The 13,939-nt window shown below is 34.5% G+C and overlaps 1 protein-coding gene across 1 annotated transcript in view; it reads left to right on the forward strand.

Moving 5' to 3' along the window:
• The window catches only part of LOC136030899 (long-chain specific acyl-CoA dehydrogenase, mitochondrial-like), a 53,951-nt gene extending 42,016 nt beyond the window's left edge, over positions 1-11,935 (forward strand). Inside the window, exons 8-9 of the mRNA XM_065709992.1 lie at positions 5,889-6,016; positions 11,678-11,935. Of these exons, the coding sequence (XP_065566064.1) occupies positions 5,889-6,016; positions 11,678-11,867 (318 nt within the window). The 3' untranslated portion in view covers positions 11,868-11,935. The remainder of the gene's footprint in view (positions 1-5,888; positions 6,017-11,677) is intronic.
• Positions 11,936-13,939: the final 2,004 nt, after the last annotated feature.

Consider the following 13,939-nt stretch of genomic DNA (forward strand, 5'->3'; position numbering starts at 1 on the left):
AAAACTCTACAAAAAAATAAACCTCAAACGAGAAGACGACCAGTAGAGAGGAAAGACTAAAACAACGCGGATATTTCGCCTGTATCCAAACAAGGCGTCTTCAGCAAAAGATAAAAAGAAAACTAAACTAAAAACAAATAAAACCACCACCAATAATAATAAATACAATTGTCGCTACTGATCCACGTAGGGAAAAGAAGCGAGTTATTCGAGTTACTTCAATGAGAACATCAAAGCAACTGAGGAAAAATTATGAAAATTGAAACTTAGTTAACTATTCTGTTGCGAAATAATCCTCTTGTAAGCTAATATTGAAGCAACTCTTTTTGGTCTAGTAGGTAATCTTGTCCCCTGGTGATTGTGTAAAATTTTAATTCCCTTATTGATTACTGGTTCATTTTTCAAAAGAAAATCATAAATTGGGTCAATATTTAAATTCCCTGTGTCTCTATTTATTGAAAGATTAGCAAATATATGTTTTTAATTTCTATAGCCTCCCTCGCCCACTGAGAAAAACCTCTATCAGTAGAAATAGCTGCAGCCTTCTCAAATTGTATAAAATGGTTGGGATGAAAGAATGTGTGTTCAGCTAGAGCCGAAACAAAAGTTTCAGGAGGCTTTCTTAATTGTAGGGTTTTTTCTATTGAGTTGCGATGCTCCATATATCTTTCAGTAAATTGTTGGTGAGTTCTCCCAAAATAAAACTTTCCACAAGAACAAGGAATTTTATACACCCCACTAACTAAATCTCCCCGGGTTAAATCCTTCCCAGAATTAAGAAAACTACCTAATGGTCTCACTGATTGGAAACAAGTATCAATGTTATTTTTACCTAAAATTCGTTTAAGCATCTCTCCCAAATTAGGTACATAAGGCAAAGAAATGAACCTTTTCGGTAAGTTTAATTCTGTGCACTGTGAAACCCCAATAACCCTATTGTTGTGTTTAATGCGTCTATTTTTTATTATTTTAGCAATGAATTTAATCGGGTAGCTATTAAAAAATAAAACATCCCTCAAATACAAGAATTCAGAATCTAAAAACTTATGGGAACAAATTCTGAAAGCTCTATTCACCAGTGCAATCACAACACCTCGTTTCACTGAAATAGGGTGACACGAGTGAAAGTTCAAACACCTATCACTTTGTGTAGGCTTTCTATATACTGAAAAAAGTAAATGGAACTCACTTTTAATCAATAAGATATCTAGAAAAGGTAGTTTGTCATTTTCTTCTAACTCCACTGTAAGTTTTACATTTATGTATAGCGGAGGTTTCAGTAGATTCCATGAAGAGATTTGCCAACAAAGGGGAGAGAGATGCCCCCATAGCCAAACCAAACACCTGTTTGTAAAATTCACCTCTAAAACCAAAATAAGAGAATGCTCATTTGTAAGGATAACCAACTTCATAATGACTTCAATCTCCAAACTAGCCATGGCCACATCTTGTATCAAATCAAAGTGCTTTTGTAATTTAATCCTTAATATATCTTCGCACTTTTTCACGTTACAATTTGAATGCATGGACACCACATCAAAACTACAGAGAATTGAATTCTCCTCCAGTGTGAAATTTTTTAACTTATTAGTAAGATTAGTGGAATTTTTTATATATGATTTTTGTGTTCCTAAGAGTGGACACAATGCCACTGACAACCACTTTCCTAATTTTGCCACTGGTGATGAGAAAGTTGATATAATGGGACGGAGGGGGTCCCCGTCTTATGGATTTTGGGTAGACCAAAGATCTTTGGTGTGGAACAACCTCTTGGATAAAATTTATTATAAAATTTTGGGGTAATGTGTAAATTATTTTTCAGTGACTCCAATTCCTTTCTTATCGACTTTACATATTTATCCGTAGGATCGAAATCCAATTTTTTGTAAATAGTGGTATCCGAAATGATTATATTCATTTAACGATCATAATCATCGGTGACCATAATTACAATAGTATTGCCTTTATCTGCCCTAGTGATAGTAAGGACCTTATCCTTTTTCAAATCAGAAAGTATTTTAATGTCATTTTTTGTTATATCATTTTCAATTTTTCTCATGTTAAAAGTCTTAAGTTTCCTTACGATTTCAGCTCTAAGTTCTTGAGGAGCTTCGACTTTATCAATAGAAGCCATAATTCCTGACTCTACCTTAGAAATTATTTTTGAATAAGAAATTGGGGTTGGAAAACAGAATCTAAAACCCTTCAACAAAACTGCCTTTTGTTGACTACTAAGAGTTTTAGACGACAAATTCTTAGTGGCAGGACCCAGACAACAACGAGGATGAAAAGTATCCGAATTCTGGAACTTTTCAAACAAAAGTCTATTGAACTTTTCGACCAGACGAACCTTTGACAAATGGAAATCATGGTGAAAAGATCTAACGGCCATTTCCTTAATTCTCAGGAAAATGTCAGATGGAAGGTTATTCCTCAAAAAGTTTTCGACAAAATTTAAGTCTTTGGACAACTTAAAACGTCTTTGTTTTTGCTCGGAAGTCATGTGATTTAAAGCCATGAGGCTTAATTTGTTTTTTAATTTTGATTCAAAAATTAATTTTGAAAAATGGCGAAAACATCCCCTAAAAAGGCAAGTTATCTTAATGAAAATCAGACCAGTATATCCAACATATTGGAAAGCCATAATGTTGACGTTTCAAGCTCCTATCTGCGGAATTGCGGAATTTCGCATTTTTTCCAGAAGAAGGATTACGGATCTAGATAAGATTTTATTTCAAAAAATACCTAGCACGAGCCTCGAAGCGCCGAATTTGCATTTTGGAGCCATAAAAACAAAACAAAAAAAACTCATTAAAAAATCACAACAACTAAAAAAACTGGCAAACAATGCGAAAAACAATAATATCCGAATGACAAATTCATTCATTAGTCCAAAAATATTAAGCTGTAAAATGTCAGAAAGTTAAGTAGGTCAAAAACTGATAAAACTAAAAAAATAGAGTGAAATAGTTAAAGATTTAAAAAAAGAACATATAAAAAGGGGGAGGTAACAAAATAAGCAAGCGAACATAAAACTTGAGCATTTTATTTGGGAACAACTTTACATGGAGGGATTTTCGTGAGGGAAAGGAATTTCCCAATGAGGGAAGAGCTAGATTTCCTGGCATTGTATGGGGAGACAGCCCCCTCATACACATGATAAATAATTTTTGTTTTATACCGTAAGATTTTCACATTGGGAGGGTAGTTTCTGGGTGTTAACTTTCCAGAGGAAATTTTACACTGGGGTAAACGTCCCCAAAATTAATATGCAAATTCCGTTTTAATTGTTCATGTACGGTTAGCCAAATTCGAACCTACATTAGTCGAAAAACGTTCAGAAACTAGATATATATAAAAGTTTTTTCTTTAACTGGAAGTAAGGTGCGATATTAAAACTTAAAACGAACAGAAATTTTTCCGTATATGAAAGGGGCTGTCTCCTCCTGAACACTCTGCTCTTTACGGTAATTTTTTTTTATTACTTTAAAAACTAGAGCTGTGACAAAGAGGCAATCCTTAGCGTAAAGAACAGGGCGTTGAGGAGCTCATATTTGGAATAATTTCTGTTCATTTTAAGTTTTAATGTTGCTCCTTACTTCCAGTTAAAAAACTTGTTCTTTGTATTTAATCGGTAATGAAGGGGAAAAGGTTTTTTCATACCTGGAGAAAGCAACGGATGGGGGACAACATAGGAATTCCATTTTAAATATAAGATTTATTCTTCTGTAAGGATTATCTAGGACCGATAATTCTAGAAGATCGGAAGAAAGCTAATTCAAACGTAAACTAAAAGTTCTAGAGCTCTTTTAAAGCGACCAAAAACATTATGCTACGGGAAAATAGTGTTTTCTGCCACTTTGTGACATCAAACTACGATTTTGCCCCATGGAGGACCAAGTTGCTATTGATAAAAAAATTTGGAGAGGGAGAATTTGACTCCCAACTACCTAATGGGTGAAAATACAACACTCGGAATCGAATCAACTTTTCACAGTGACTGTATAGAATTTTTCACAATAAGGTTGGTCTTGTAAAAGAACATATCGGAAAAAGGCTAAATTTTCACGTTTTACAATTTTATAAAATTATAGTAATATTATAATTATAGTTGTATAAGTATAAATATAATTATATATAACAATTTTATGATTAGCGGGAAAAGGACTAAATAATGATAATAATAATTTATTTGAAAATCTGTCATACAAAAAAAATTAAGATAAACAAAAGAAAAAAAAAATAAAAAACAACTAAAGACAAACAAATACAGAACACATTAACATCGATACATTACAAATACTTACATTTTACTAATCTTAGTGCAAAGAAGCGATTCATTCATTGGTTTGAAGTATCGATTTTGGCAGCAGCAGTTTTGGAACTAATTGAACTACTTGGAACTAGTTTTGGAACTACTTGAGTTTTGGAACTGTGGTGGAAAAATAAACAAATGTCCAAGATGGTGCAAACTTATTGCAGTTAGAGAGAGAGAGAGAGAGGGGAGAGAGAGAGAGAGAGAGAGAGAGAGAGAGAGAGAGAGAGAGAGAGAGAGAGAGAGAGAGAGAGAGAGAGAGAGAGAGAGAGAGAGAGAGAGAGAGAGAGAGAGAGAGAGAGAGAGAGAGAGAGAGAGAGAGAGAGAGAGAGAGAATATTTCTGAAAGAATGTAAAGTTTCTGAAAACGGAAGAAATTCGCATTTATTCGAAATAGCTGCAACAAGAAATATCGTAGAAAAATGCGGAAATAATGAAATGCCAAAACATTGATGAAGGCTTTACAAACACTATACCTGCATACAAGAAAGGGGGAGGGAGAACTTTTTACCACAGTGAATCAGATATTTCTTGTTATAAAATTGCTCAGAAATTTGTCATTCTTTTTACTCGCTTAAGATTTCACACAGGAGGACCAATTAGGTTTTAAAATGTTGTATGTAATAAAATGTTAGGTTTTCGCCTTCCATTTCTGACATACGCTTGAAAATCGATGCGAGTGGATTACAAAATGCACAAACCATTGCAAAAAAAAGTAGGGACAACAATTGACGAAATATAGAGGGATGGGCCAAATATTTGTTTTTATAAGAATATAAAAAAGTATTTATCAAATCTATAGGGGTGGGACGTTTTTTTTTTTCAATGAAAATACCAGCAAAAATGTATTTTTTTGAATCTAGCGCTCTCTTCCTCCTAATTTGCGCCACTGAATTAAAGTGCACAGTCTACCAGGAATTGTAGGAACGTTATCTTTATTTTTCTATTTTCCCCAATATTTTTTCTCTTTGTTTTCAGCAATTTCATTCCTCATTAATACTATTAATCATCTCCTTTTCTCTCTTAATCTCTCCTTTTCTCTTTGATTCGACAATTTTATTCTTCATAATATGCTCTTTTTTTTATCTCTTCCTCTCTTAATTCTTTTTTTATCTTGTTTCCTCAAAGTTACATACTTTTTTCTCTTCTCTTCTTTTCTTTTTTTCTTTCTTTTCTCTCTTAATTTCCCGTTTTATCTATGGTTTCATAATTTTATCTTTCATTGAATGCTCTTTTTTATCTCTTTTTTCTCTTAACCTCTCATTTTCTCTTTGTTTCCACAATTTTATTCCCCATAGCATGCTCTTTTTCTCTTAATCTCACTTTTTCTCTTGGTTTTCAAATTTATTCCTCACAACATGCTCTTTCTTCTCTTTTTTCTCTCTTTTTCTCTTAATCTCTATTTTTCTCATAGTTTCCTCAATTTTATTCCTCACAACATGCTCTTTTTTCTCTTTGTTTTCACAGTTGTATTCCTCCTTACATGCTGTTTTTTTATCTCCTTTACTCTCTTTTTCTCTTTTTTTCTTTATTTCCATAGTTGTATTCCTCATAACATGCTCTTTTTTTTAAAGACGGTTCAACATGGACTGGCTGAACTCAAAACTGAAATTGCTGTTGGAAGAGCTTTCATTGATCAGTGCATATCACTCCATGCCAAAAATCAGTTAGATTCTGGTATGGCTTCAATGTCAAAGTACTGGTAAGTAAAATCTTCGACCTTTTTCTCTTTTTTCAACTGTAACTGATATTTATGAGTTAAATAAAGCTGTCAAGCCGCCAAATAAACAATTGTGCAAATAAACGCGTATTCGATGCATTGCTTCTTTTTTTTAACTGCAATGGTGCAATTTCTCGCTGAAATTTTTCGCTACTAGATGTTGTCGGTGGATGACACAGTGAATTGCAGTTACCTCTGGTATAATTTTTTTAAGATGGCTTATTAACCCACGATATCGCCCGACCACAGCAGGAGCTCCCTCTGCTGCCACGGAAATAACGTTGTGAACGGAATCCATTTTTCCTTAAAAAAATCATCCGGGACAATAAATATTGATTCACCTTTCGTATCTGTCTTTCAAGATTTCGCGTATATTAACTCTTCATGAATTTTTTCGTCCATAACAAATCGAATATATACCAATGATAATGTTTCGTTACCGGGTAAGGTGTCGTTTTTAAGCTGTCTCTTTAAAGAATATTTATGAGTTAAACGGAATGGAGTTGAAGATAACTCCTAGTGAAAAGGCTCTTTTGACTGAAAAGCCTAAAATGTCATAAGACAACATTGTAAGATTTTTTTATAGCTTTGACCTTGCTTAGGAGTTCATACTGATTTCGGGAAAAAAAGTAAAAATCTGCTTTTACCAGTATCAAAATAAGTAAATAAATAAATAAATAACTTTATTCCTCACGCCTCTCAATACTCTATACAACTGACACCTTTTTAAAAGAAAAATGCTATGGCAGGGCGAAGAGCGGATCGACTGCGGCACGATTGCCATTTAAAGTCGTCCTATGTTAAAAGTCTTGAGATATGATATGTTTATGTTTAGGCTATTGGAGAAGGCTTCCAGTGATTTCATTTTTTCGACTGGGAATGGTAGTTTGTTCCAGATCCTGATGACCCGGGGTATGAACGAATGATGGTAAGAATTAGATCTTGCAATCTTCATCTTCACGGGCTCCAATTGCAGACTGTGCGATCTTGTGTTGCTTTGGGGAGTTATTTGAACAAGATGTTATTTATTTATTTTACCTGAATTTAAAGTTTCTTCCTCCATTTTGACTTAAAAGACAACCTAAAAAAAGAGAAAAATCAAGCATTAGATATAAGTAATATCTTGCTTTAGTCTTATTTATTATTTCGAAAAAACAAGTTTTGCGTTAGAGTACCAAGGACACTAAAAATGATATCTGATTCTTCAAATTGGAAAAGTAGAAATTTATACAACCATATACGTTTTAAAAAACTACGAATACCTGCCAGCTTAAATTTTGATGAAAAAGACCTCCATATGTAGACATATGTTTTACTGCTAGTGGGCGCCAAATTTGAAAATAAGGAACGTGTTTATGAAATCTGCAGAAAATGAGCGAAAAACATCTATCATCGGGAAGCTCTAGAAACTGTAACTTTCCTATATCCGTATATGTTTCAAATTATTCAAGATTGGAAAAATCAAATTATTACTAAATTGGCTTGCCCACAGAAATATCTTTTTAAAAAGACCACTTTTGAAAAGGATATAGGCTATCCTTTTTTGTAATATTTATGACTATTGACATATCAATAGAATTCTTGTATTCTTCTGAATTCAAAATATCATTTTTTTTTTACTTAATTCTTAAATTCTACCTACTAGGGTATATTTGTTCAATAGCCCGACTGAAGATAATTACGTTAAACGTGCACCATCTATATGAATATTTGTTGTGCCTAGCTTACTTGTGTTGATATTTTTGCAAGAATAAAAGACATTATCATGGTTAATTTATACCTATATTGAACCGTGAATTCAGTAGTAAATGTCCAAACCTGCAAGTCGCATGACTTCCTCCCTGAAGGATTGGTGACCTATTAGATAAATATAGCGTGCCATCTATATGAATAATTGTTGTGCCTTGCTTACTTGTTTTGATATTCTTGCAAGGATAATAGACTGCGCTCACATCTATCTCTACCCTGCAATCTGTATTGACTGAAATTTGAAAGATAAAGATATACTAGACTGTCCCTGGCTGTGATTTTGGATTTTGCGCTTCCAGTGAATGCGGTTAGTTTTGATTGGAATACTGGACTGTCCATGCTATGATATTGAGATTGCGCAATGACCGGCAAAAATAGGAAGATTATTTGAAATCCGTTGCTGAACTTCGTCCCCAGATCCATGTTTGATGGTGAGAAAATCAATCTGAATATTGGAAGAGCTGTGAGTTTCTTTGATCATGGTACTATTATCAGTGCAAAAAAGTTTCTGTGTAAGGAACTGAAAATTCAGAGCCGATGTGCGAGACAAGTGAAGGATGAAGATAATGTATTTGACATATGTAAACAGTTAAACCAGATGGCAAAGGATAATCTGCTTAATCCCTCCTTTGTGATCTTCTCGCCTTCCGAAACCCCAACAATCAGGGAGGCAGTCTCGTCTACATTAGTCTCGAAAGTTAATGAACTCTCTCGAAAAATTAATGTCTTTTTTGAGATTGTGATGCATTTGTGCCCTGTTTGGCTATCGTTTGGCCCTGTTTGGCCAGCTATAATTGATACCAACGTAACAAATAACACCACCCCAGCTCCTACGTTTGCCGTTGTACAAAAGAACTTTCCTCCAAACTTGGCCTCACCTAGTTCTCGTAAGGACTTTAAACTTTGTCCTGGGGCCTCAGGTGAAATAACTGAACCTAAAAAATCGGCTTCGGAATGGAAACTTGTTGTTAAGCCAAAGCGTGCAGTGAATTTAATTGCCGAGAATGCTAACATTAGTACCTCAGGTATCTCGGTGAGTGTGAAATCCTCATTGTTTATGGGGGTCCTGAAAGCCGTAGGCTACCGTCCGAAAATGATGAGAATCAAGTCGAATCTCTTGTACCAACCTGCGTGAAAGTTTCACAGTGTGGAAAGTCCCGAATGTTCAAGATCTGCTTTGAGTTGAAACACCTGGATCAGTTCTTCAAAGTGTCTGTGAAAGTTGGCTACGAAAAGCTTTCCGCACAAGCATTTGTATATCTCTCAAATCGTTGTTTCTCGTGTCATAAAACCGGGCATTTGGCCCCACAGTGATCCAATCAGGCCCTCTGGTCTCGTTGTAGATCATGCGATCACACCTCTAACAGTGCCTCTCCGTGTTCGAAAAAATGTTGTTTCTAGAATGTAAAGTCGCCAGCCATACTTGTTACTGCGTAAAATGTCCCAATAACAACAGTCAACTAGCAAAGTATGAGATGGGTCTCTCTACCACTACGCAAACTGTAGTATCATTGGATATCAATGGTGGACTTTTAGTCAAACTACCTGTGATAAAAGGTTTGCTTCCGAATTGTGACGTATTGTGCTTTCCAGAACATTTTTAACGAGCCATAATTTAGGCCTTCTGAAAATTGACAATAATTTTGCTAGCTACTCGGTGCCCGCTAAACGATCAGCTTCCCGTGACCACTGCTCGGGTGGTGTTTCGATGCTTGTTAGGACCTATTGCTGGTCGAGTATTTTTGATTCTTGTGATTTTTTTCTTGCTTTCTGTGAAGAAGAGTATGTGACTGCGTAGAAGAATATCTCCCAACAGATTACCGCAATCACCGATCGGAATTTTTATTTAATTTTGCTTGTGAGAAACTAGGGTCTTGCCTTTCAAAGATTCGCCAGTTAGATAGGTGTTGTATTGTTATAGGAGATTTTAACTGTAATTTAACTGATGCTTCGTTATTGCATGCTTCTATTTTGTCTGGTATTTTGGACGATTGGCTTGGGATCTTGCCGAAAGATCTCGATTACACTTAAATGCACCATTAAAGTCACGAGTCGAACCTTCACTATACAGTTTCTTCAGCAAACCTTCAAGTGTCACCAGTTCGCGTCGTTTCTTGCTTCCAACTTTTAGACCACCTTCCAATATCTGCATCTATTTCTTGTCCTTTTGCTCAGTTTACTCTCACCTCACAACCAGATCAGCCTCAGGCCCAATTTTACAGGGATTGGAAAAACATCCAAGGTGATCTTTTCACAACAGCTACTAAATCTGTCTTACACAAAGCTCATGTTCCGTTCCAGCTGCTCATGAGAAATCCACAAGCTGATGCAAATGAAATACAGGGATTGCTAGATATATATCTTGCATAAATTTGCCATGCCCTGCAATGCCCAGAAAAAACCGCTATAACTCTTAAACGTATACGTCGGGGTGCCACCAAGCATTGGTCTGGTAATCCGAGCCTAGTTAAAGCTTGGAGAAAATCCAAATTTTTGTACCATGTATGGCTCCAGTGTGACCTTCCTCGCTCTGGATGGATTTCTGGCATTCGTCTGTGTATCAAAAGAAAGTTTGCAAGATAACTATCTATCCATATGAACCAGATAGTTGAAGAGACGTCCCAGCAAGCTTCTCTGTTCCAACCATCCTTCTGAAGAAATGTATCAAGAGATCCTGTTAGCGCCCACCTATCTTCTCAAGACATTCCTAATTCCGAGCGGAATTCGTACTTCTCTGCTAAATTCTCCCCGCCAGATGCCACCTTACAGTCCGAACATGAAAATAAGCTTGATCAATTTCTGTCTAGTTGTCTTATAAACAATTTTGTTGTTTCGATTTATTCTGTACTGCGAGCAATCCAACGCCTAAAACGTAAGAAATCTTCTGGCATCGATAAAGTGAGTGCTCTACACGTTCTGCATGGAAGTGAGCTCCTGTTGAACCATGTTGCTCTTTTGATGCAGATGTTCTTTTGATCTCCCCAACTTCCCAAATTATTTGCCCTTCTCAACTCCCTCAATATTTTAATAAAACATCTACCTACGGAAATTAGAGACTCGCGGAGGTTGAAATCCTTGAGCATAAATAAGCAGAGTTCCAAGTGCAATTTGTTGACAAATCAGTTGATTCCGGGCTTTTAGACAAAGTCACTACCGTTTGATAACTGTGAAGTGAGTTTCAAACTTTTAATGGCTTCGCATTAAATGCTACGTATTTTTGCAGAAAAATTAGAATAATAATTTGCATGCCTAGGGACCCAGCTTCGCCTGTTGATTATTGCTCGTTAATTCTGGAAAAAGATTTTCCATGTGAATGGCGTCACAAATGCCAATACGTCCAATACCTTAATGGTTTTACTTTCCACAGCGAATAAAATAAGATTAAAGTTATTTTGCGAAAGAGATTAAAAAAAAAGATCTGTCTTTCCTTTGACCGAGATAAGCTGAGTCTGCTGGTATTAAATATATATTTCATGTAAAAATTTGGCTGAGATCTATAGCTTTGAAGCGTTTTAGTGAATCCTTATACTGCTAACACTTATTAATGTATACCCCTAAGGGGTATTGTACGTAATATTGGATAAACGACGCTTCTTGACTACTAAGGCCCTTGCGTCGGCCCTGCAGTGTGTTACTACACCTGGGTTCGATCCCTTGCCCCTGTATTACCAAACTGAGATCAAACCTACTGTGCCACCACAGGAAACCCTAGAAATTACAGCAAAATTTTGAATAATTTATGTTTTAAATCAGGGCATTACCACAGCACCAAGTTTGTTGTGAATTTCTTGTTATATTCCTATTTCTTGTTTATTATATTCCTATATTGTTATATTCTTTGTTACATTTCTATTTCTTGTTATATTCCTCTTGTTATTTGGTTTATTTTCGCAGGCCCACTGATCTGGAAAACAGAGTGGCCTATAAGTGTGTGCAAATGCATGGTGGCGCTGGTTACCTGTGGGACACCCCAATTGCAAAGATGTATGTCGATGCTCGTGTGCAACCTATCTATGGTGGCAGCAATGAAATCATGAAGGAGCTTATTGCAAGACAAATAGTTGGGGGAGGGAAGAAAAAATAGACTTGTTTCTGCCTTTTTGTTGTTTTTCTTAATTTTTAGATTTTAAATGTAAAGAGTTATGTCACAAATTGTGAATTTCTCAGGTCTTTTTTGCATGATTCGTTTGCATGAATCCTTTATTTAAAAAAAAACAAAAAAAAAACGATAATTCAGAGGTAGTTCGGATTTTATCTATAAGGTATTTGTGTATCATAGGAAAGAAACAATTCGAGTCTGTTTTTTTATGTATCGGAAAAAAGAAGAAAAAATATGGAAAATGTTGTATTTAATAAAAAAAAATACTATTGATCAGGTGAGGTAGTTAATACTTATTAGAAATTTTTTTTTTCTTTTTTTTTATCATAACCAAGAAAACATATTCGTTTGTTTTATGTAATGAAAAACCGAAAAACATGTAAAATTTTTTACATTTAGAAAAAAAATAATGTAAGGAATAGAACCGTAAGAATGAAAAAACGTGACTCAGAAAGGGAATAGATAAAATGATGAAAAGTAAAATTGCGCCTGCAAGAAAAAAATTAAACGAGAACATGTGAATTACTGAAGAAAAATTTGTGTGTTAAAAAAGGAGAAAAATAAAGCCGAATTTAAATTAACTAACATAAAATCAAATCTGAACTAATGGTAAACTTTAAGCTCAAATAAACTAAAGATATATATATATATATATATATATATATATATATATATATATATATATATATATATATATATATATATATATATATATAACTTCTAGCGGTTCAGTTAAAAAAGAAAAAAATCCGCTGTTCTATCAACTACCTGGTGAGACTATAATTCAAAATCACGTGCTTAAGTAGTCCCTTTAGTCTTCTTAACATGCTTTGTTTCCATTGCTTGTACTGTTCTCTGACCAAATACGTCTAATGACTTGGTCAATATTAAAAAGTTTTAACTGTTGTATACAGTAAAAGGGTAGTTGGAATACGCGTTAGTGTGCGTTTATACACACTAACCAGTATTAAGTGCTGTTAATAATAGCGCTTTTCGGGGGGTTGACTTTTATGCTTTTATTTCGCCAAAGTTCAACTATTTGATCCAAGATAAAACGAAGTAGTTTCCAGTTCCAATGTTCTAGTATGCTACTGGAAAAATACCACTCGTCTCGGAAGCTAACGGTTAAAGGAATTCCTGCGTAACGTCTGAATTTCACCCGAGGTGAAAAAATATCTGGTCGTACTGTAAGGACAGGTAGTAGTGGTAAAATGCGTTGCCTACAAAAACCAAAAAGGTAATACATACTTGTGGTAGTTTATTATAAATTGTAGTTTTTTATTTAATATTATGTATTATTATATAATCCTATATTATAACCCTATATTATTTATATTAAATAGGGTTATAAATAGAATTATATAGATAAAATAAATCGCTTCTCTTCTAAATCTTATTTATAAACTTACCAATGTTTTTTATCTTTATTTTCGAAGTCTACTACCACTAGCGATTTAGTCCTTAATGCAAGACCCTCACTGCCAAATTAGCGATATATCGTTGGTGTTTCTGACCCCCATAATATTGCCAAAAAAGACCCGAAAATTTTGATTTATAACTTAAGACCTTTTCAGTGTGTTATCCTTTTTTAGTTGTGGTTTTATTTTGCTGCCGTTAATTGGAATTTTTAAGGTTTATTAGACGAAGTTGGGTCTTTTTGTTATGTGGAAGTGCTTTATATTCTCTTGGAATAAATTCGATGAAATTTTGTTTCGACATTGTATTTCAGAAATAAAGTTATAGAAAGATTATCATTCTAGATAATATTCTTTTCGAATATTTACCCTTTTTTACCGCTATAATTACAAACGGAATCAGTATAATAAAATATTTACATATACCGGCTAATTTGTTTTACAAGAAGAAAATATCCTGTCATTTATTTTAGTGTGAATATCAATGTTCTGAAATAACTGGGAAATCCTGCCAGCTACTTAAATGAAGCCTTTCTAGGTATAATATATTTCCAGCCTTTCCATGTGTAAATAAAATGAAAATATGTAATCAACTAGAAAAACTTAGAATGGAGACAGTAAATAAGTTTATTTTCAGTCTAT

This window comes from Artemia franciscana, chromosome 9 (assembly GCF_032884065.1).
Source record: "Artemia franciscana chromosome 9, ASM3288406v1, whole genome shotgun sequence".
NCBI lineage: Eukaryota > Metazoa > Arthropoda > Branchiopoda > Anostraca > Artemiidae > Artemia > Artemia franciscana.